The sequence below is a fragment of the Numenius arquata genome, chromosome 7 (genome assembly GCF_964106895.1).
Source record: "Numenius arquata chromosome 7, bNumArq3.hap1.1, whole genome shotgun sequence".
Lineage (NCBI taxonomy): Eukaryota > Metazoa > Chordata > Aves > Charadriiformes > Scolopacidae > Numenius > Numenius arquata.
Window position 1 is genome coordinate 51332333 of NC_133582.1, and position 24856 is coordinate 51357188.

The window sequence follows — 24856 nt, forward strand, 5'->3', positions numbered from 1 at the left end:
AACACCACCAAGGTTCATATCCTTTGCAGCCGCTCCAAAACCCTGCAACGCCCTCGTTGCTCTGCAGGCACTGGGTTTTGTTGGCTTTTCAGCCTCTCACGCCTTCCCTTTTCTAAGATCTTCCACATGTTGCAGCTCCACTAATTTCACAGCAAAGCCCCTTGGCCACGGTTCTTACTTTCTTAAAGGATGGCTTCTTAGAGAAGCCAACCTCAATGTCTCTGAAATTCATGTGGTGCAATTCCCATTTCCTTCCCACTCATTCGGACAAGGGGAGAGGGGATTAGTGGTTATGCTTAAACTGTGAGTCCCCCAGAACAGGCACTGTCCTTGAGCACCAGCTGTTTATGGGTGATAACAGCAATAAGCCCCCAGTTAGCTGCTTTTGGGGACGATTCAATAGCTTTGGCACTCTGCTGCCACATACAGTCAGGGCATATATTAAAAAAAGAAGACCGAAATAAAGCCATGAGAAGTAAACCAGTACTGTGCTGTGATTCTTTCATGATACTCAAGCGTATCATGCAGGCAAGGCAATGCTGCGAGAAGATCTTTAAAGAGTTGTTGGAAAAATCATGTTTTAATTCACAAAGCGTGAGGCAAAAGAGAGCACTTTGTGATAGACTTTCAAGTTCTTCCTCTGATAGCTTTTGCCTAAGGAGATGGATGTGGCAAAGCAAGCGCCCCTTCCCTGGAAACCATTCTCTTGCATGGCAAGCACTGGGTAATGGGCTATTGAACTCTGCTACAGGCAATGGGCTATTGACCTCTGCTACAGGCAGCCTAAGGTGCTGGCAGAAAGACAGGCTGAAGGAGACAAATAGTGAATGCAAAATTGGGATCAGGAGTTCAGAGTAACTGATGCCTATTGATCCGGTAAGGGACTGTGCAACTTGCAGACCATCTGAGCGCTGCCAAACCTCAATCAAAGAGAAAAAAAGCCTAAGCAAATGAGCCATTTTGTACCTTTACTGAACATGGTCAGTGAAAAAAAACCCACTGTATGAATGCATTCAGTTACACGCCCGGCAATGTGCTCTTTGCTGCAAACTGGGGTCGTCTGTGCTAAAGGCTGGTATCACTCCAGGTCTGAAGAGGCCAGAGCAAAGCTTGGGCGCATGCTTTCATTGCATCAGTAATTACTGGGGCATTTAGGAAGATGGCCCTAAACCAGCCCAGCCAAGAAAAGGCTGCCTTTGAAAGCGTAGCCAGGCCTAATTATATTAGAGGAGTGTACTCCTGCTGGAAATTACATTAGTGGCTACTTCCCTCCCTCCGCCCCCCAACAAAATCTTGGTGCTTAAAAAGCACTGAGTTATAGCCCTGGCCTTTCAGTGCTTTTAATTCACTCTGACGGTTTCACGTGCATCTGATGGAGGGTCTGTTTTGGATGCACAACCTTCTCAAGTGAGAGAAAACAGGGTTTAAACAGCCATGTTTTGCTGCAACCTTTCCACCCACTACTGAACGAGTAGCCCTCCCTGCATGGGGTGCTGCTCAGCATTTCCTTTGGGAAAGGAGAAGGAAGGAGAACCACGGAGCTGAACCCATCAAAGCCTCCCGTAGCAAAGCCAAGCAGCGGTGCAGAGCACTGCGGGGAGCCAGAGCCTCTCTGACCATCGTGCCCAGGGAGGGAAGGGGAATCGTGCCACACACTAAATCATAGAGTGATCAGAGTTGAAAGGGCCTTAAAGATCATTGAGTTCCAACCCCCTGCCATGGGCAGGGACACCTCCCACTAGAGCAGGTTGCTCAAGTCCCATCCAGCCTGGCCTTAAACACTTCCAGGGAAGGGGAATCCACAGCTTCTCTGGGCAACCTGTTCCAGTGTCTCACCACCCTCACAGTCAAGAATTTCTTCCTGATATCTAATCTAAATCTCGCCTCTTTCAGTTTAAAACCGCTACCCCTCATCCTATCGCTACTCCCTCACAATGAGTCCCCCCCCCATCTCTCCTGTAGCCCCCTTCAGGCACTGGAAGGCTGCTATAAGGTCTCCCTGGAGTCTTCTCTTCTCCAGGCTGAACAACCCCAACTCCTTCATCCTCTCCTCATAGGAGAGGTGCTCCAGCCCTCTGATAGTCTTCACGGCCCTCCTCTGGACTTGCTCCAAGTCACACTACATGCATCGGAGCATCTCATGCTCTTCAGGAAAAACTGTCTCCTGGGCTGTCCCTGGGGCCACGGTGGCATCTCCTGCAGGACACAGGGAAGGACAAAGCGCTCCCCCAGCAGTTTTGCAGGCGTGTCCGGGAGCCTGCCTGGCTGGTGTGCGACGACTCACCCACAGAACCTCGACAGAGCAGGAATCTGAGGTAATGGCACGATAAATCAGCCAGGAGGAAGAGGAGGTAACATTAACCTCCTCACACAGCAGCGCGTTTAGTATATTTAGAAACTTGGCAACTGATAACGCTCTCTCAGTTGGTCTAAAGTGTCACTGTTTAATAAGTGAACAAACTGACATCAGTGTGATATTCAAGCCCGTGGCAAGATGTATGTGTTTGACCCTTGTGCCAGGCATCAGAGGAAGATTTCAGGATTCATCTTGGAGAGGAGACAGAGACATGTCAGGGTCCTCAGCATCGCCCATGCAGGGGGAGAACTTCATCTTCACCCTCCCAGGAGGAAGAGGGACCTAAGAGCATTTCTCACTGCACCACTATTGAGTGTTGACTTAGGATGTGGAAATGCAGGCATGTAAGGCTTATTTTCCATTGCACTTTTAACCAGAACATCTCCAATTTGGTGGAACAAGGAGGAAATAGCATGCCCCCCCCCACACTGTTCCCCAGCCCTGTCACATGGGCCCAGAAACTTTTTAGTGATTAATTTTGTTTGGAAGAGAAGAGCCCCATTGCCCCCTGCCCTTCTCGCTTCCATTGGCTGTGTTCCCCCATGAAACTCACCATGCAGGAGCTGGGAAGCGTTGCACTGAGGTAGTTACCCATTTGGGGCAGGACATCTTTTTGGTGCTTCCCATGCCTTCCTCTCAGAGATTATTTAATGGACAAACATATAGGGGAACCTGGCAGCCCTGACACTTCATAACAATATAATTTCTTTTACACATCTCTGTCAGGCTCATCCTCTTACCTACCTGGTGCTACTGCTCTGAGGATGGGATATGTCATACAGGATAATACTGAGGGCTGCTGAGATTTTGAACTGTTATCAGATTTAAAGGGGAGGATGACTGATCAGAGGTAAGAAACAGAGAATAATTCAGGCAACTGAACTGTCCTGAAGTGTCCTGTGGAAATGTGTATATTATGGGCATAAAACCACAGGGAGGTTGGTCATGAAGTACAATAAAAAGCCAGATTTAAGCTGTGATGCTCCAGTGCATTCAGATAAACCACTGTAAACCATCTGGTGGCTCTAGTGGTGAGTTACTGTTTTGCTGTCATTTGACCAGAGATTAGTTTTCAAACCCAGCAACAACCACAAAGCAGCAGCGTGGGACCAGTGGGGTGAAGCTGGCAATCTCATTGGTCTTGGTGAGCGCAGCGAGGGGCAGAGAGGCTTGCTCTGCGCCAGGAATTTTGAGCAAGACAACATCTGGTGTGAAATCCTGGAGGATTACAGCTTCTAAATAAAGCCAGGGAGCTGTACCTGTTGCTGCCTGGGGCCAGCAGCCTCTGCTTTAAGCTGCCTGACACCGAGCTGTTATGCTCATCTATCTAAAGATATTAAGTATTTGTTCTTTGCTTCACACTACCCCATTATTTGATGACAAATAATGTCCTGTAGGTTTGCCAGGGAGTAACCACATGGCAGGGAGGATTGAATTGCTGTGACCAGCCCTTGGGGCAAATAGGTTGACATAAGAGAGTTTGGACTGAGTATAAACAAGGAAGAACTGAGCCCTAAGGACACACTAATAATGTGATTATTCCTCCTGCACTCAGCAGTCAAGTATCTGTTAGACAGGCCATTTGTAAGGGGAAACCCACGTGCTCCTTAGCTGTACTGCCCCTGTTATTTTGCAACCCTGAGGAGGGCAAGATTCCACCCGCAGGGTGAAGAGATGCAAAGCTTCCCTCAAAATGCAAAACCACCCAACAGGCCGTTAGTGATGTCTCAGCAGCGGGGTTTCTGCAGTGCCATGCAGCACGGATACTGGTGATGCTGGGTGGCTTGGGTTTCTCTCCTTGCCTGCAACACCCGTGTCCAGGTTTCACAGCGGGGTGGTCTGTTTTGCTGAGCATATCTGTATGTGAAGATTGAAGAGCTTTTAGTTTCTATTGTATCAATGGCAGATGCATTGCATTGGGAATTTGGGAGCGAAAGGAATTCCCCTCTGCACCCTTACCACCTGTGGATCAACTGAAGGTTGCTGCTGAGGCTGAGGGACACACACTTGACGGCTCTGATTTACGGGGATGATCAGATCTGTCTGACCTTTACTGAGGGATATAAACCACAGCAGTTTTCCAGACACTCTCTCAGGGTTTGAAGCCCACAAGAAAAGTCCTTTAAGACAGGACTCTGATTATTTCTTTGCTTCTTTCTTTTTTAATAAAAAGGGTAATAACAAATAGTTATTTTTGAAAAGTTATATTTCTGCAGGAATATCCTGCTTTTGTATGTTTTTTAGCATCTTTATCAACAGCTGAAAGCAGAGCTCCACTTGAGATAGTCTGTGGACAAAAAAATACAAACACAGACAGATGAATCCTCTCCCTGTACTGATAACAGCTACATACTCACAGGCTGCTCACATCGCCCAACGATACAGGCCTATGAAAATGTAAATTAATATTTAATTACTTTATCCAAAGCGGAAGAGCTTCAACAGAAGAGAGTCCTATTTCAGAAGGAGCATAGCCTGGATGTACGAACCCTCCACGCGGGTGAAGGACTGATATAAGAAAACAAAATGCCACATGAAGAAACTTCTGGGCTGGCTGACAAGAAGCATGCTGAAGTTCTTCAAAATAGTCCGGGTTTTTCCCCAGCTTCTAACCAGGGGCAGGTTCGAGCCTGCTCAAGGTGACTGATGAAGTATGAGGTGGGTAAAAGTAGTGGTGCTATAGATTAAAGGTGAGAGAATATGAATCCTTAAAAGACTTGGGGGGAAGGGGAATTTAATAAACCGGATTGAAGAAAATAAATTGTGAAATGTTCTGGCAGGATCCAATGCACAACTGGGACATTCAGCATGTCCCCGACAAGGGGACAACTCCTTATAGACAAGTAAGGTCCCTATGCCTGGTGCATCTGGTGAGGCAGGACTGGCGGTGCCTCAACACAAGGGCTAAGGGCAGCAGAATGAAGTTCCATGTGGAAGAGCATCCCTCTTGTGCCTCCCACCTTGTTTTTGGCGAGAAAGCTCCCCAAGTTGGCACAGTGCTCGGAGGGGTGCAGCTCTCACACAGACCCACCGCACCCCGCTCCACGCACAGGGACATCCCGCCAGCGGAGCAAAGCTGCTTCTTCTGCTGCTGTTTTGGGGGAAAGCTGGTTGCTGCTCGATGCCTAGGATGTGGAGCGTCAGGCTCAGCGGATGTCAAACACCTGAGACCACGGCTCAAATGTCACGTTACGGAGAAAGCTGGGCAGGGGAGCAGCGGCTGCACGACACACGGCTTCCTCTCGCCTGCAGGAAGGAGTTGGGTACCAGCTGCTAAGCAAGAAAGCAAGTGGAAAACTATGACCTACAGGAAACTATGTGAGGCACGTCTGGTCTCTGAAGACTACAGATGAGCTGGCAATACCAACACTGCAAACAGATGCTAAATTGATTGGAAATTATTTTGGCGGAAAGCCATAGCTGGAGCAGGAGTCCTGGTACGAAGACAAATTGATGCAAAATGCATTTTGAAGTCTCAGATCTGTTTGATTTTGAGAAAACAGTGACCTGTTCTCTCTTTGACTTTGCACTGGCCACACACCAGCGCGTCTTGCCAAAAGCAGTGAGCTACACACTAGTCATTGATCAATCTTTCAGAGTAGGGTTAAAACAAATTTGTCAGCCACAAGTGTCTAAACAAAAAATCCTACTGCTCTTTCACTGCAAGAGTGAAGGGGAAAAAAAAAATACCTTTTTTTTTTCTGCAATGAAACCTGAATACCAGGTCTGTTTCAAATGACAGAAAACATAAGTGTTATGATTACAGAATTTAGCATGCAAGTGGAAGAGGATACTGCCTTCTACCTCAGAGCGAGATTCCACTGTGCAGCTACAAAACCACACTGGGGAAGGTAAAGTCAGTGCCAAGCCCTAATGTCTTGCAGTAGCACTGAAATACACCCAGAACTCCTACTCTTGGGAGAGTATCACACCCCTTCATCTAACGCCCTCTAAGCTGAGCCTGAGCAAAAACACCATTCCCAGGATTTCACCCAGTAATTTTTTTAATTTTGTAAAATGACCAAATGCTGCTGCTTGGCACCAGGACCCATTGGGGGCCCTGACAGGGAAGCAGCATCTCAGGGATTCCTTGATTGGCAGCTCCGGAAGGACACAAGTATCACCAATTTGAGCTCCGCCTGCTGCAGGCAAAAACCCAGCACTAAGGATGATGCCTTGCTAAAGCAGTGGGTAAACAGCAAGGGATCCTGGAAATTATAACCAATCTTGCAAGTTGAAATACCAGCAAAGTAGTACAGGCTGGTAACAGGAGAAGGTTAGGGGAATGCAAGAACACAATGAAACTTGGGAAAGCCTTTTTCCCTAATCCCCAAAGTCAGGGGTTGAGCCTGCGCTGCCGTCACTGCAGCTTCTCTGGGAACCATCCCCTCACAGGGCAGGGAAGGGAAGCTGGAAGCTGATGTGTTGGTTTTTTTTTTAATTGTAACACGCAAGAAACAAATCTAAAATCTGTGTTAGACAGAGAAGGAGAGGAATACATATCTGCTAATTCAGAAATATATTTGGGTCATTGTACTGAAATATTTGGAAAAAGTACATGGTAACATGTTGGACTGAACCTTCCACATGGACAGACACATACCTTAGTTGGACTAATAAGTGGAAGTTTCTGGTGTAGTACAACATCTCCTGAACTTCCTTTTCCCAGTCCTAATACTTATGCTCAACGCTTACTCTACCAGTCCCCAAATGATAAAGAAAACTTTTCTCCTCGTGGCTCCGATCTGGGGAACAGTTTTGTGCAAACACATTAAACTGGTGTTCAAAACCTGTGCTCCATCCAGGCTGTAGCCCTGAATTATGGCCCCATATTCTGCATTTCAATAGCTTTGTATTTCCCATAGGGCAGAAAAACTGCCCCGCGCTGTCCCCAGCGTAGCAGGGTCTGCAGCTGGGCTAAAAGCAAGCAGCCCAGTAAAGGTTTCACTCTGCCTGGTTCCGTTAGTCAAAGCTTTGGTATGGTGAGCTTGCATTGCCCTTCCCGCTCAACTTCAGGTAACACAGTCTTTTTCCATATAGGAGAACCCTTAAGAAAAAAATTTTTACAGGTAATTTGGACTGATACAGATAATTTGTTGAATCTCAACATGTCCTCTTTGAGCGCCACACTTTAACAGCAGCATCTGTGTGTTCCTACAAACACTACACGTTCAGCACACCATTTTTTATTTTGAACCACAGCCCTAGATTCCTCTAGGGACAGGAATCTAGCGGCCACTATGACAGCCCATGACCTTTACTAACAAACATCACAAACTCTGTCAAAGCTTTAGCTGGGGCTCTTTCTGCAGCTCATCTGGGATCCCGTAATGGCAACAGATTTGCTTTTTTTAACCAGTGGAGGTTATGGTGAGGAGACACTTACCTGGGAGATCTCTTTTTGTGCACGGGGTTGGTTTCTAGTAGCGTACGTCTGCAGCGCTGCAGGTCTGTGTTTGGCTATTTAGGAGAGCAGAGCGTTTTTCCGAGGTGAGCCCAAGGACTCCCGCTGGCAGACAGTTCCTCCACACGGCCGCACACCTCCTCGCCACAGCCACCACGTTCTGCTTCTCCTTTTAATGTCCATCTCTGCGTACATCCTCCTTGTTTCGGTGTGAAGAGCTACAGGTGTCTAGGACAGCACAACACAGTAGAGAAACCAACACCAGAAGTGCTGACACTGCACAGGACCGAGCTCTGCCCCAGCAGCAGCCCCGTCCAACCGCGACATGTAACAGCATGGCTTCAGAGAAGCTGCCAGACAATGGAGTGAACTGGGCTCAGTGGTTCCTTGTGGCACAGCTGACACTTCAGGAGAGCCACCAAAGCAACCTGCGCCATGGCTGCAATGGCAGCTTATGCCTGAGGTACCCAGGCCCACCCACACGCCAAGTTATTTCCACATACCCACAAAATAGGGCCAGGACAGTGTCTTAGGGGGACCTCTAAAAATATTAGAATCATAGAACTGTTTAGGTTGGAACGGACCTTAAAAATCATCTAGTTCCAACTCCCCTGCCATGGGCAGGGACACCTCCCACTAGAGCAGGTTGCTCAAAGCCCCATCCAGCCTGGCCTTGAACACTTCAGTGATGGGGCATCCACAACTTCTCTGGGCAACCTGTTCCAGTGTCTCACCACCCTCACAGTCAAGAATTTCTTCCTAGTATCTAATCTAAATCTCCCCTCTTTCAGTTTGAGGCCATTACCCCTCATCCTACCGCTACATGCCCTTGTAAAAAGTCCCTCCCCATCTCTCCTGTAGACCTTTTAGGTATTGGAAGGCTGCTGTAAGGTCTCCCCAGAGCTTTCTCGTCTCCAGGCTGAACAACCCCAACTCTCTCAGCCTGTCTTCATAGGAGAAGTGCTCCAGGCCTCCAGAGACACAACTTTTGTTATTTACCTGCACCACACAAAGCCAGAACTGCCAGGGTCTCATGACTGATAACCTGCTCCTTTCCTTGGGAAGGAGAGGAGATGAACAAAACCCTGAGGCGATGAAAAAGGCAAGTACTCCCTGAGCTGGAAGGCCTTCTGAACTCCTCCTCCTCACTGAGCTGCCAGTTACCCACCAGCTCAGCCCCAGCAGGTGAGACAGAGGGATGCTGTGTTTGGGGCTCCTGCCAACCCTTGCTGGAGCAGAGGCAGCTCAGCCTTTGCAGAACTGATGCTCTGGGGCCCACTGCAGTCAGCTAAAGAAGGGTTTGGAGTCCCCCATATCCCACAGCCGAGCACTGCTGTTGCTGCTGCAAGAGGGTACATGCATTCTTCCCCCTGCCACAGGGCTGGCTCAGTCTCATCTGCTGAGAAAGTGCCTCCACCACTTCACAAATGGCAACATTCAGGTGGAGATATAACAGAGGGACTTTGACCTCGCAAACGGGTACCATAGATTTGTTCAGGTCCCTGCTGCGTTCATACAGAGAGAGAGAAAGAAAGGGAGGAAAAAAGGGAGCTGTTACACCCACATTAAGTAAGGAACACTAGTCTTCATCTCAAGATCACCACGCAGATTTCAAAGACTTGAGGAACTCCTACAGAAGAGATTCAAGTCCAGGCAAAAGGCCATATACTATATGCAATTTTAAAATACAAATTCCTCTCACACTGCCAGGCTAGGCTGGCTTTTGTAACTACAGACTTCATATATTTAGACTGGCCAAGGACCCACAACCACATGCCAGACACAGCTTTTATTCTCGTAATCAAAACAGGCTCCATGTGTGTTAACATTCTTCTTACAAAGATACATACAGGTAGTTTCTATGAACCAGAAACATACTGTTTTCGACTGTTCACACAGTACCTAGAACAGATGCAGTCCTGAAGAGCACTTTAGGCCCCCTATTGTAATAAAAGAAAAAAAATCCATGCAAGGAGAAAGTGAAATTTTAAAACATGCTTATTTAAAATAAGTTTATTATAATGAAATAATATAAAAGTCTGACAAATGCTCCAACAGAAAAGAGACAGATGCTGTATGATTTGAGAGATGATGCTGACCGGAAACTTCAAAGTATTTTAAGACTGAACTGCTTACGCCAGCACAATTTGTGCAATGCTGACACTGGAAGGGGTGATGCTGGGGGCAAGAACAAGCCCTTAGAATTAAGTAAATTTAAAGTGTGAGGCAATATACCTTCTCTTCATTTTACATGTGTTTCAGTATGTATGTAATGTATTTTAGCATGTATAAGTAAGGTTTGCAGTAAGCTCTACTTGACATTGACAAAATGTATGCCCAAAATTGGCTTGAAAAAAAGAAAATGGGAAAGGAAACCACAAAAGCAAGCTGCTTTGGTTTTCAATCTAGCCACCATATTCCAGAATGCAATTTACTTGTGAAGTTTAGTTTCAAGTAGACATAAATCTCAAACTTTCAAGATGACTTTAAATAAAGGAATTAGAGAGTAAGTTTTGGACCCCCTAAATGCTGCAATGCAAAATAAAGAGTGCTAAGCAAAAATCAGGAAGTGAAAACAAGGAAGTTTCATGAATTAAAAAAAAAAAAGTCAACCAACCTTTGGCACATGTGGAATATTTGGGGGGAGAAATAACACACGAAGAAAGGGATATTAAAAATTATAGTCAAAGATCATATTTTGAAGAAGAGCATGCCAGTGGGAGGGTGAATATGTGTTTAAGTGAAGCACACACACGCCTATGTTCTAACTTCAAAGCAAGTGCTTAAATCCTTGTGTGAACTGTGAGCAGCATCAGCTACTGCCTGGGCTTGCTCAGGGCCAGTAAGTGAGCTATGAATACCCCTTCTGCACAAGGGTGATTTTATATTGCTTGGAGCATGCAGTAGTGTGCAGGGTTTGTTCACCAAGGGGCTACAGAAGGCAGGAAAGAGGCACGAATTCAGTTTTCCTGCCCCCCTTCCTTTTTTTTAATCAGTACTATGCAGGCAAGGAAACAGAAATAAGTCAATTAAAAAAAAATAAATCCCTGTGCTTTCCCTCAAAAGAGGTAGAACTGCCAATTTTGAAGTGTCCTGATTTAAATTTCTTCAGTGAAATTAAAGGTTCAAGGTGGTGTGGTTTTCCTGCCAAAATATGTCAAATCAAGGAGAAACTTCAGAGAAAAGCTGAACATTCTCCACCTGACTGCAAGTCTGGCTGCCTGCCAAACAAGTCACGTCTGATTTTCCAACTTTACATTTTTATCACTTACAAAACTTCCTGCTTTGTGCTCTTATAGAGAGATGCTTCAATTTGACTGCAGCTCTGGCAGCAAGAAAGTTGAGGATGGAAGGAAAGGAAGGGGTGGTGACTAGGTAAGGGAAGATGGAGTTAGCCACATAAGAACATGCTAATGATCTTTTCTGGTGTTTAAAAAGCATTTTAGGGCTCCCTAAAGCTTTTCACAAAAGCTGAATTGATAAAGAAAAGAAAGGGTTAGAAGGTCCAGCGTATGGACATATATAACTGGTTTCTGTAATGGTCCACATCCCTTTGCCAAAGGAGGCTGCAAACAACTCTAGTGTGTTTTGGGCATACTTTTTAAATGTCCAGCCAACCAAGTGACATTTTTCAAACTATGAAACATTTTTAAAGCAAACAGCTGTAACCTACATCCTGATGATGCTTTACAAAAATCTTCTAAGTGAAGGTATATGGCCCTTAACTTTAAGTGCATCTGTTAAAGGGGGAGACCCATATTACAACAGTGTCAAGATGGGATGTTTCAATGACTCCTTAAGTTTACACTAAAGCACTTGAGAATCCAGTTCATATTATACAATTGTAACGTCACAGAACTTCAATATGCAACTGAGTATGATGTCTTAAAATAGCAGAAGGGGCTCCAGAACGTGTTTGTTTTAAAAAAAAAAAACCCAACAAAATAAATAAAATAAATAAAAGCCTCCCATTGCTAAGCAGAACTCGACTGAAATTATTTGAGAGCTCCGCTCTAATGCCAACAGCACTATATTACAAAGATGTGTATGATCTCTATTCAAATATGCTGACAGCCATTATTCAGTACTAGATAGCACTTCTATCAGATTGCTTTGGGATTTACCATGTCTCAGCAAGGATGTGCACTGGATAGACACTGTCAGTGTCATACGCTGTATCAGAGTTCTATGCTCAGCTATACTAATTTCACAAAAAGCAGCCTTACTCCCCTAGGGTAAGGCTGTGATTACTCTTATTTTGCCATGGCTAAGTAAAATCCCTGAGAATATGCAACTGTTAGACATTGAAGGAAACAGCCGAAAGCATTTCTAAAGAAAAGGGATGCAAAACTTCAGACTAGTTCAGGCAGTTTAAGAAACCAAAGCAGTTCATGTAAAGTATACAGAGCAAGGGTGCTGTTATTTACGAGTCATATGGACCTCTGTCAGTATCCAGGTCAGTTGTTCATAAATGTCAGCCATTGAAAAAAAAAAAACAAACACCAAAACAACAGTAACCAATCAATGAACCAACCAAATCAAACAGAAAACAACAAACTTCTCTCCAACAGACAAGAAAGCCTGCTCTGAGGCAGGATGCCATGCCGATTAGAGGATATGCAATGTGGACCACTCTCTATTTGTTAGAAGAAAGAAGAATGGTAGAAGCTAGTAACTGCTGAAACAATTGCCCAATGAAGCTAACGGCCCAGCAAAGCTGTTAAGATCCCTGCTTACAAAATAAAGCCTCCTTACCTTTTGCATCAAACGTTGGGTCTGAGGCACTACTAACAAACCAGTGGTTCTCCCGCTAGTTAAAAAACAAAACAAAACAAACAGAAAAGCCAAAAATAAATCTAAGACTAAGTGCTGAATACACTTTCCTGCTACTGGAAAAGCTTAGAGCAAAAAGGGAAGCCAGTTTTCATAATCTTTACAGGTAATTTCTAGAGAAGAGGGATCTCTTCCTGCTCTTCCCATACCCCGACCTGATATTTTGTGGAATTGTGGTCTCCATTACCTTCCCAGAGCATTCAGGTAAGAACTATTACAGTGAAGTTTCCAACATAATAGCTGAAAACCCTGAGGAAACCATGCAGGGTGGAGAGCTGGTTCTGCTGCAGGGGTGATTTCTTTCCATTCATGCTTAGAAGCAGCAGACAGCCAAATCCCACAGGCTCTCTGCTTCATTTTTAGCACTGCAAGTAGTGAAATAATTGAATGGAGCTTTGGTCAAAAGTTTTTACTTCGTACTCAAATATATACTACTTAAATTAAGAAAACCCCAAAACCCTAAAACTCCCACATCCTTCTGATTCTTGGTGTATGTAGGAACTACAGATAGGCACAGCTCAGAGAAGATGACAGGAACAAGAAAGACACGCTGTTTAAATGCCTAATTACAGTTCTGGTATCTTGCTTTATACACCAAGTGTGATGTTTGGTCTTTTCTTCAAGCATCATATGCTTTTCTCAAAGCTCCTTAGAAAGGATCAAGTGGTCAGTGTGCAGAGAGGCTCCCATCACAGAGCCATGCAGGGCAGCAGACCTGCAGTACAGTCATTTTACCGACAATGTGGCTTTTAGCCTAGCAAAAGCCAGTACTTCTCCTGTGACTATGATGACACTGAAACTTCTCCTGTATTTATGAAGATTTACTAATTCTAAGTACCTCATTAGCACAGCCTTCTCTCCTCCTGCACACTCAACTCTTTGCACAAAGCCATCTGAAGCCCTAGGACACCACTGAGAGACCCTGAAAGGACTGCTTTATTATTTTTAATAGCAGCAATGTTAAGGAGCACATTTTTATCTGTATCAGCAAAATGGGAAAAAAATCTCACTTTCTTGATTTCCAGTCACTTCTACATCATTTCAAATTTTCAGGTTTGTAAATGGCCCAATGTGTAATGGTTCCATTACAAATTGTAGCTTCTCCTACATTTACCCCTTTCATGTCCGCTTTCATGAAGTGTCTGCCCATAATGGCAGCCTAGGAAGGGTTTTAATAAAATCTGCTTTTTAAATTGCTAGCTGTATTCAATTTAAAAGAAAGTATTACATTTTTGTGTGAATTTGATTTAAGAAAACCCTAAACACAAAATAGAAAAACCCCACCAAAACCTTAATAAACCAGGATGATGGACACGATCTTCAATTGCTTGTGTAAAGCACTGTTGCAATTAGCTGGGCTCTGCAATTAGCTGGGCTCTGCCAGTCTGTGCCAGCAAACTTCTTGTGGCCCATCAGCAGGAACTGACAGGGAGAACGTGGCACATACCGAGAGCTGGTCAGGGAACACAACCCTCAGTTTCAAAGGCTGGTTCCTAGGGAAGCTCAGACCACCAACCCACACGTGCTTTGTGGTGAAGGTCTCTCTAATATTTGGGGAGGTGCTGCATTAAAAAGCTTCAATCCAAATTAAAGGACAAATGCACCATGTACGTTGTAAGGTGGCATTTAACCGACCTTCTCTTCCGCTACCAAGTTAACAATAACTCTCACTACCTCTGTCCTCCTACACCGTCACAGGGAGTGGGCACAGGGCATGGGAGAGCTCGAGGCAGCTTGTCCACCCTGACCACTCTGCTGCATACACAGCTTCCTCCTAAGGTACGGAAGTGAAGGCCAAATTCTGCTCTGTTACTTTTATGAGGTGAAGAGAAGAGGGAGCGCACAGGCAGGAGAGAAACAGTCAAAAACATTCATCACAGACATAGTTATGACCCAAAGAGAAACAGTACCTCTGCATTTAAACACAAAACAAGTGCTAACAAAAAAAAAATAATACATACCCTTCCCCAAAAACACTCACAACACCCTTCCCACCTGAAAAGATACAATGAACAGAAACAATGTCCAAAAAAAATCCAAAACGAAAGGAATCTTTGTTAACAGACACAGTCCCTGAAGTTTTAATACACAGTCTTGCTGTAGTCATACCACCTCATCTGACTCCAAACCATGTACTTCATAGAGAGTGTCCAAGATATTTAGCTGCTTTTCCATGGCTGGTAAATAAATGTTGAGGTCCCTCTGCATTCCTTTGTAAAACGTTTCTTCCTGAGGATCACACTCCTCTACAGACAGAGCTGCCACAAAGTCTTCGTATGTTGGAGCTGCCCTTAAAGCTAACTGGGAGAAGAATCAAAGCTTTTAGATTTGCAAAACGGAACGGGAAAAGAAACCAAACTAAAGCCAGGAAAAACAAACTTCTAAGATATGTCTCTTTGCACTTAGATTGCATAGCTTTATTGTATTTATGTGTATGTGCATACGTTCAGATTTTTAACTGAGAAGTTATATATACATATACATATAAAACTAACATATATATATTTATTATCTCTATGTAGATCCCCAGTTTAAGACATCTTTAGAGAGGTCTGATTTTTAGGAAGTGAATCAAACAGGACCCCTAAATAAAGTACAGTTTGTTAGGGGAGCTCCCAACCCAGTGTCACACACTTCAAGAGTGAAGTCCCATTCTCAAAACAGTCTTAGAAAGCTTTCCCAAACATTTCTGTTTCTCCCAGTCAAAGGCTCTGTCACAATTGCCTGGATAGAGGCTCTTCTTTTTTCTTTTATAATTTCAGTGATGGTTTCCAGTGACAGACACGAGGGGGAGCTGCCAGACTGGACAAAAATACACCATTGCCTCTAGCCAATATATTCTGCTCTGACTCCCTGACACGTTCTGCACTAACCCTTCTTGAATGCTCACATCCAAAGACAGATCGATCCTCAAAAAAGCAACCTAAACCCCACACTCTTCATTTAATAGCCCTGTGAGACTGATGAAAAACACATAATGAAAAAAAATGTGCCTGCAAGCGTGATCTGTCTATTTTGGCTCCAGAAAGCAGGTTCCACCCTGAAAGACCAATGCTGAACACGGGGATAGTCACAGTCCTCATCCGGAAAATACGGTCTGATAAGGGAATCTATTCCTTTTAACGCTTATAATTTTAACATGGTATATTAATTACACAACATTTAACACAACATAAGATCACATTAACAACACCTCTAGCTCTGCCAGCAACCAAGATAATTACTTACCGCAAAGACCCCGCGGACAACCCAACCATGGTGCTGCCGTAATGTCTTTCCATAAGCATTGTCTTAAAGGAAGGGAAAAAAAATTAAAAATAATTCAAGAGAGATATGTATTGTAGTTTTAAGTTTGCATCACAAAGAGGACTTAGAGCTTAGAAACGACTATTTAAAGATATATCCTGCCACTGGATGGAAATAATGGCTGTTTCTGAGCACCACAGTTATGACTGAAAGAAGATGACAGATTTGGGATTTCTGCATCGGGGTCTCAGCTCTGCTGTCAAATCTCCTTCAACTCATCCACGGCAAGTAAGTATTCTAACAGACAAGAAGGCAAATGTAATTTTTATTTGACTAGCTATGCTTCAAGACTAACACTTCTATCTAATTCTCAATTCAGTGGAGGTCTGAGAAAATAATATTTGGGGTGGAACAATCCTGCAACCTGATGGTTAGCCAGCCTCAATCAAGGTGGTTAGCTCAGGCATTAACCAAGAACTCTCTCTTTACATCTGAGGGTCAAGTCTCAAGGCTCATTCGAACAGAAAGCACAGGGCCTTTATTAAAATAATCCTCAGGATCTCTATTGTGAGTTCCCCTGAGTGTAGCCTTTGATGAAGGCCCTTGTTATGTTCCTAGAAGGCTCCGCTTTCATATACAAAGTTTTCTATATACAAAGCTAAACATCTTTGAGCCGTATTTTCCCAGTCTCGGTTTATCACTGTTGTCATTTTATATCCTTGTCCTTTAGTTGAATTTTTAAGTATCTGACATTGTATTATACTTTCCCTGAGCTGTTCACCTTGAAGAAAGAGAATCTCTACATTTTTCTGCTTTAGGATATTTGCTCAAAAGACTGCAGACAGTTGGTACTGGAAGAGTGTAAATAGTCAGTAAAACATAGCCAGAAGTTTTGCTGTACTATGAAGTACTCCTCATCTATCAGTCTAATAATGAGGGAATGCGGCTTTTTTAACTTTACAGTAGGAGTGAGAGTCTACAAGAAAAGCATACAGTACTAAGAGCAATGAAATAAGGAGAAAGAGAGTATTGTGTAGCAAACAGGACTGACAAGTCTATTGTCTATCTTATCAGCAAGTACAGGAGACATTAAAAACACCAGAAGTTGAAAAGTTTGGTTAGATTTAAATCCCAAGTAAAGACAAATGCAGTTAGAAAGCTGTTTGTTCCTCATAAGATCATAAGAACTGGTGGATATTCCATTTTTTATTTTAATTTCATTAGCTTGACATTTGAGGTTGTAGAAAGAAAACATATACCCCATCTTTACTTGAGATTCAAATAGCACAGTAACTCCCAAATACGAAACTGTAACAGTAAACCAAAGCTGCACTGGTGATACAGACACGGAAGAGCTTTTCAGAGGGAGAAAGGGAAGGAAGAACTGAGAAAAAAAACAGCTGCTGGGGACACAGAGCAATTCAAGAAGTAATTCAGTGCTGAAGCCTTCAGACTCAGAAGGTCAAGTAAGTGCCTTGACTTTCCATGTATTTAACATCCACATCTGGTAGCAGTGTATTTACAGTCCTGCTTCCAAGAGCTGCCTACATACTTTGGTGTAGTAGGTCTTTTTACTAATCCTATAGGACAAGTGCTTAGCTGTTTAAAAGAAGCTAAAAAAAAAAAAAAAGCCAAACTGTTTTGAAGCTGTTTTAAAGGATTATCATAACATTAGACTACACTCATATAGAGGGTCTTACAGGAATAACGAAGTCAAGTCTAAGAGGTGTCTGTATTTTGTTTTATTCTTGCTGTGGGCAAGAATAAATGTCAGAAATTGTGTAATTGGAAAATAGTCCTTCTTTTCTGTTACAAACTCCCTTCTAACTGATACAGGCAATTCTCAGTCATAGTAGCAAAGAGGTGATTTCATTGAGTGATGGCCAATCTCACAAGGAATAAAAAAAACCAAAACAAACCAAACAACCAAACACAACAGCAACTATAAATTTGGGAGCACTCGCTGCAAATCAGTAGAGAAAACAGAATGAGACAAAGCACCTTTTTGCCTAAGATGTGATTGTCTGCACTGCCAAAAGTATGCCAATTAAAGGAATCTTTATCTGTCATTAAATCAACATTGACCAGCTATCTCGTAATCTGCCTGAATTAGCCATTTTCAAAAATTGTGATTTTCAAAAAATTTGTCTTGGACATTACTTGCATCATTAGTCACTGAAGAAAAGAAAACACGGGTTCTAAATGAGGAGGAAACAAGCCAAGTATGTAAATTCAGAAGCACAGGAAGAATAAAGCAACTGGCACTTACTCAGAGCTGTTTGGATATTCTTTTCCCCGTTCTTCACTTCTGTCAAAAACCCTTTCAAGAACTTTAAGCCCCTGTCAGGACGAACCCATGAAATAGAAAAAAATCATGTTCATAACAAAGTAACCCAAAGTAAAACAAAGCCCCCAAAGTGGCACTACAACTCAGAAGTGCAATAAAATTCAGAATGAAGATGCCATTTTCAATGTGAATAAAAAACCCCGCAGTCTCCAGCTTTTCTCCTAGCCCAGGCAAGAACACTTTGCTAAAACATTTCTGCTGCAGCCTGAAATCACCTGCCTGAGGTTCTGGCCCAACGGGATCAGTCACTCACTGTAGCCTCACTTTTATGGGAAAAAAAGGTTGCCTGCGATCGGTTTTTCGGGCCTTTGGGCAAAGTTGTGGTGATACACCCACAGACAACACACTAATCTTGAACCTAGCCAGTTTGGACTGATGGAGCCTGTGGAAAGTAACTGGTTTGCTCCATGTACATAAGTTTGCACTGGTGAAAGCCCCCTCATTCCGCCTTAGCGGTTAATAGCGTAAGCAGATACGAGGCCATTACCTTTTCAGCCACAGGAGAGCCTCTGTAGCAGAGTTTCTAACTTGTGCTACGCCAGCATTCACTTCATGGAGCACTATCTTCTGAAGGGTATCAAACTCTTCTTTGTTGGTTATAAATTTCTGGTTTATTTTCTGGAGGAAAAACGAGGCAAAGCTTTAGGCTTTTATGACCAAACAGTGGTCTGTCCTAAAAATACCACCTATTTACCAGGACTTTTCCCTGCAAAGCGATACCACAGATCCCTAACCATGTCACACACTCCCCACGGCAGGACTGGCCTGCCACGCAGGGCGCATCTTCCCAGGGCACAACCCCATACACAGCTGGTGAACCATCTGGCTAAGGCAAAGAAAAAAGAAAAAGCATCTCAGTCAAAGATTTACATGGAACCTACCACTTTCTGTCTGACAAAATGCTTCAGGTTCACATGACGCCCTCTGTACTGGTGGAAAGGAGTTAACTCAACCTGCTCTCTGAGCAAAGTCCCATTCGCCCCAAGCTTCAAGTAAAAGCAAGATTACGTTCTTACAACTGCTAAGCTACAAACTCTCAATTACACTTAGCAGTCGTTGGCTTAAGCTTTTAGTTTATTCCAAAGGTTGTTATACACAAATCCTCACAAAAATAAGAAGGAAAATACATGAGGCAGATAAACACAGTCATCTTCTACGTTAAAGGAGCAACTGCCTATCACTTGACAATAAATATTCAATTTTTTTTTTTAAATAGCATTCTTCCCTCTTGCTATTTTCAGTCTCTCAGTGGCCACCTTCAGCCAGATAAGTGCATACCTGTCTTACTCTGCACCAAACAAATCTGAATGTATGGAATGCTCCTTATCATACATTCAGGAAATAGGTTTTGCTTTTCTTGTTTTTCCTTGAAAGAAAAGCTATGAAAAGTCTCACTATGAATACATCTTGTCTCACAAGTAGCACTTCAAGCCTTTTCAGACTTGGTGCTGGAAGGACAGTCAGAATGAGAACCGAAGCTGCAGGGTCTGCCCCAACCAGCTGTGAAGCTCCTTCTTAACACACTAGTTTGCTCCCACTTTTTTGAGGAAAAGGGGTTTTTTCCTCTCATGGTTTGTTTTACAGTCTAAAGTCATCGCATCATGACTTACAACCTATTCAGCTCAGAATCAAAGTCATATTCATTAGGTGTAACAGATGTTTTACTTGGCAGTCAATCAAGTATTTTATAAGTTTGTGCACAACAGCTGGATTTATTAAACACGGCATTTACTGTAAGAATAGAATTAGGGGCATATCAGCATTCTGACATGAGAGATGGTAACATTATCAAATAGCCTTCCAGTATTGACTCCCACAATGAAGATTCTTGAGCTTCAGTACCTAAAATAGATATTTTAGTTAAAAAAAAAAAAATCAGTGTTAGAAATAAGCTGTTACCTTGATGTTACCTACAAAATCCATTTTAACAGGTGCAAAAACGGTTGGTCCCAGCTTGTCTAGAAAAAAAAAAAGCCACATTTTAAAATTGTGTCTTTTACCAGTCCTCAGTAAATTAATTTCATTTACTCTCTTAACAATCCTTCTAAATGGCAAAATACTAAACGAATGACGTAAACTGAAGCCTTTCTTTGGTGTAGAACCAATCTACCCTGTTTGGTACGAGTGTTAAAATACATTGGAAGCCTTCAAAAGGGGCTTACAGGGTCCTCACATCTACTGTTAGATTCAGGGGCCAAGTGAGTCATAGAATCATAGAATGGTTTGGGCGGGACCTTAAAGATCTTCTAGTTCCAACCCCCTGCCATGGGCAGGGACACCTCCCACTAGACCAGGTTGCTCAAAGCCCCATCCAGCCTGGCCTTAAACACTTCCAGGGAAGGGGAATCCACAGCTTCCCTGGGCAACCTGTTCCAGTGTCTCACCACCCTCACAGTCAAGAATTTCTTCCTAATATCTAATCTAAATCTGCACTCTTTCAGTTTAAAACCATTACCCCTCATCCTACCGCTACACTCCTTCATAGAGAGTCCCTCCTCATCTCTCCTGTAGCCCCTTTAGGTACTAGGAGGCTGCTATAAGGTCTCTCCAGAGTCTTCTCATCCAGGCTGAACAACCCCAACTCTCTCAGCCTGTCCTCATAGGAGAGGTGCTCCAGCCCTTTGATCATTTTCGTGGCCCTCCGCTGGACTCGTTCCAACAGGTCCAGGTCCTTCCTGTGCTAAGGACGCAGTACTCCAGGTGGCGTCTCACCAGAGTGGAGCAGAGGGGCAGAATCACCTCCCTGGACCTGCTGGCCACACTTCTTTTGATGCGGCCCAGGATGCGGTTGGCTTTCTGGGCTGCCAGCGCATGTTGCTGTCTCATGAGTCAGGGACTGCACTAGCTGGAGATAGAAATCTTTGGAAAAATCAAATAGCAGCAATAGCTAGTAGAGCTGATTGTGTGCTGTCAGCAGTACTAGCAAGGCATTCCACGCTCTTCTTCTGAGGATAAGAAATTGCTGTTCCAGATATACCCATAGATTTCCAGACAGCTCACACGGCTCCCATCTAAATGAGAGTGCATCCTCTACACAGTGAAAGAGTAAGAAACATCTTCTGGTACCAAATTGATTCCGCTGATAGCAACTATTTCTACTACACCACTTTGGTGAAGAAACAAATTCTCCAAATCAGCTGCTCCACCTTTTATCACAGCTGGCAGCAGTCAAAAGCAGTCAGATGCACAAAAAGAAAGAGCTGCTTACCCAGAACGGGCACAATTGCATAACATGACTCCAGGAACTCTTCTGTCGGTATGCCCTCCTCCTCCCGAAGTTCAATATCACTGAACCTGGTGTCCAGGACAAGCAGAAAAGATTGTTACCTTAACAACTCCTTTTGTGCAACTTCTAAAGGCAAAATGACATTTCATGCCCACTTCACCAGCATAGAGGTAAAATTTATAGATATGGAACCACCAACATGGCTTTTGTTTCACTAGGTTAATGTAAATGACTGCAGAAAATACACATTTGCTGGCATGCAAGCAAGGCCTGTAATTATAACCAAGGAAAAAACCTCCCACTCCACTCTGCATAGACAATTCTACAAAGGTTACTTTCTTCATTTACTGTTCTGTATGCAGTCTTGTTAAATCATCTCAGCAAATACAGCTTTACAGACAGAACAGACTTAAAAATTAGTCAATTAAGGGCAATAATCCTTGTAATTTACATTTGCAACATGTACTACCTATTGCTCATGACACTGAAGAAGGTAGGAGAATCATTTTCATTTCTGTCTTCCTCACACAGGGTCAATCCACTTAACGAATTAATTTCCGATTGCAGCAACTTGTGGGCACCAAAGCTTTCTACAGCTTGCAGCTTGTTCTCTCCATCTTCTTTAATGAAGTTTATAGGAAACAGAAGAAAAACAAAAATAGAAAACAGCCATGCACCCATATTGTTATTCCTGTTCCTCGGGACATGTTCTATTTGAAGGAAGGTATTTGGATATCTGTATCATGCAAGTTTAAAAGCTTGCCCTGCCAGCACCATGACTCTCAAAGTTTCCCTTCTGTCAGATGCTCAGACCACCTTTCACCTAGCCCTCTCCCCATTTCTTTTAACCATACAGACCAAGTACCAGGCTCCAGTGCAGGTGAGCCCACACATCCTCAGCGAGGACAGCCTCATTAGGGAAGAGCATTGAAGAAGCGATTGGGTGCAGCAGGGAGTAGACTCATCTCCTTGAAATAAAGATTACTTCTGACATGGCTGTAAATAACTTCCCCAGTGCTGATAAAGTGGCAGAGTGCGTTTTCAAAAGCAAAATAATAATAGTGATTTGTTTTCTCCTTCTGGTAAGTAAACTGGCTGCTTAGATGGGTACTGCTATGATATCAAAGTCTGCTATGTTCTCTCCGATTTCTATGAATATATTTTTCTAGAAAAATCAGTTGCCTCTTCCCCACTGTGATCTATTTTATTTCTTCTTTGGTGTCAAGTGCATCTGTTTCATATCAACAGAGCACTACATGAGCACCTCTGAAGGAAACTGAAGCCTCAGACACCCAAAGAAAGGTCACACCCCATACATGGCAAGACCTTCTGACCTCATGCACAACTGCAGAGAACAGCTCAAGAAGCAAAACCTATATATCTGCAGCATCTGCAGTGCACAAGCCATGGCTACCGCACAGCTTGCTGCCACACTATCAAACTAGCATCCAAGATTTCCCAGGGAACCTATCTCTCCAGGAAAGGAAGACTTTCAAATGCCAGTGAGGACTTACAGACCTGAAGTGGAACTGAACCTCTGGCTGAAGGAATCAAGCTGCAAGGATCTTGCTTCAAGTGAAGTCTGAAAACAAACTTGCAGCTTTCCCTACTACTTGCAGAACCACCTAATAAGCCTGGAGCTGGCTGAAAAAAGAACCACTCGCTCCCACTAACAGCAATGAGAATTCAGCCATTCTTCCCAGGGCAGAAAAAAATGGCTTCAGCCAACACTGACTGTGACTCATTCACAAGCAAAGTGACTCTGCTAATGAAGTGGAGTTTGAGGGATGTCACTGATCTGTCCCTCACCAAGACACATGGGCTGGTGAGTAGAGAAACAGTGACTCCAAGTCTACAGTGACTCCACAGGAGTTCCATGCGTAAAGCCCAGAGCCCTCTGAAACTCCAAACTCAAACACCGTAAGCCCTAAATGACAAACATAAATTTCTTATGGGACTGAAAATGCTCGAGTGTTTTTAAAGATTGACTGCTCCTAGTAAAGGCGAGAGGGAAGGAAGAGTACCTGAGACAGGGTAGAGCTGTGGGGCTCACAGGGAGCACCCAAATACAGCCATCAGCAAGATGGAGCCCTGGGCTGGCTGGCTCAGCCCATCCCACATGGATGGCACTGCACATCCTTCTCCACCCCGTACTGCCAGCAAAACTCTGCAACTCACACGTGCACACCCAAGAGGCAGTAGGCTTTTCTGTTTTTTGCACAGGAACAACCTGAATTAGTTCAACAATGTTTTACTAAAGTCACACACAAATCGAAGTGTCATGGTATTGCCAAGGCAGTGGAAGAAATAAGGTGCTTTCTAGTATACTCTTAGTTGCAGAAAAAGGGTTAATCTGTCAGAGCGATCAAGAGTGACTACAAGGTCAACCCCTCTGAGACAGGCACACAAAGCTTCAATGCCCCCCTTCTGACAGTGCGGCCCTACATACTAGCAGAGGTGCCGGCATTCCCAGCGGAGGGCCTCTGGGAATAACATGTCTGTCCACAGCTCAAGCACTGCCCAAGCTCTGCCAAGCTGTATTGTTACGCACGTCAATCAGCATCTTGAGGAGCTTCCACTTGTCCAGAAAAGAATTTTTAATTTCCTTCCCCATTCAGTCCCACGTTAGCTATCAACAAGGGCAGGAGCTATGCTGAGAATACTTGCAAAGGGCAGATACCAGACCGAAATACACTGACATTCCGTCTCATGAGAAGCGAGGTATCAGCACTCTCACAGGCAGCCTACCCCTCCCTCCATTTACACTTAAAGAATAACGATCCTGGATAAAAGGCCGTGCATATATTTACCTGCTAAATCCTCTGCTATGTGATCTTCAACAGAAACATCACTGCTCCCCTCATTTGTTCCCAGGTTTAAACATTCCAGGCTTTTAATAAGGGTTTGCTCTTGATGGTTAATTTCTGATTTTACAGAGCCATTTTCACAGGGGTTCAAATCCATCTGCCTGAAGGAAGGGAAAGTATACTGGTTAGTGTACAAAACATTGCTTGGTAAACTTCTTCCTGTGAAAACACACAAATAACAATAACAGAAAAATAGTTGACAGAAATTATAGGCTGTCACAGGCTGCTCTGAGCAAAAGAACTTGTCTAAATAATAAAAGGAATAAGGCATCTCTGCAGCAAGTAGGATTAGTTATTCAACCTCAGTTTGCAGAGTTTGAATATATTTACAATGACCTTTATTAAAAAGGGACATAATAAAAAAATACAATTGATTACAAAAAAAAAAAAAAAGAAAAGCACAGGCAGATATTGTAACTAAAAGAATATCCTCCCATTAGTACTTTAAAATATATACCTTTGCCACCTATTCCACAAATCATAGCCTGCTCTCCATCAATGATTTTATGAGCTTATGGAGTGGAACCTAAGATGCAGGAAAGAGCACTGAAGCGGGTGAGAGATGGCTGGTGGCTGA

General features: G+C 43.6%; 1 protein-coding gene across 1 annotated transcript in view; it reads right to left on the bottom strand.

The window, feature by feature from the left end:
* Positions 1-9541: 9541 nt before the first annotated feature.
* PLEKHA8 (pleckstrin homology domain containing A8) overlaps positions 9542-24856 on the bottom strand; it is a 31866-nt gene continuing 16551 nt past the window's right edge. The window contains exons 7-14 of the mRNA XM_074150528.1: positions 24219-24380; positions 21882-22037; positions 21395-21480; positions 20086-20144; positions 18674-18804; positions 18109-18179; positions 15822-15883; positions 9542-14894 (exon numbers count right to left, since the gene is read on the bottom strand). Coding sequence (XP_074006629.1) covers positions 14697-14894; positions 15822-15883; positions 18109-18179; positions 18674-18804; positions 20086-20144; positions 21395-21480; positions 21882-22037; positions 24219-24380 — 925 coding nt within the window. The 3' untranslated portion in view covers positions 9542-14696. The remainder of the gene's footprint in view (positions 14895-15821; positions 15884-18108; positions 18180-18673; positions 18805-20085; positions 20145-21394; positions 21481-21881; positions 22038-24218; positions 24381-24856) is intronic.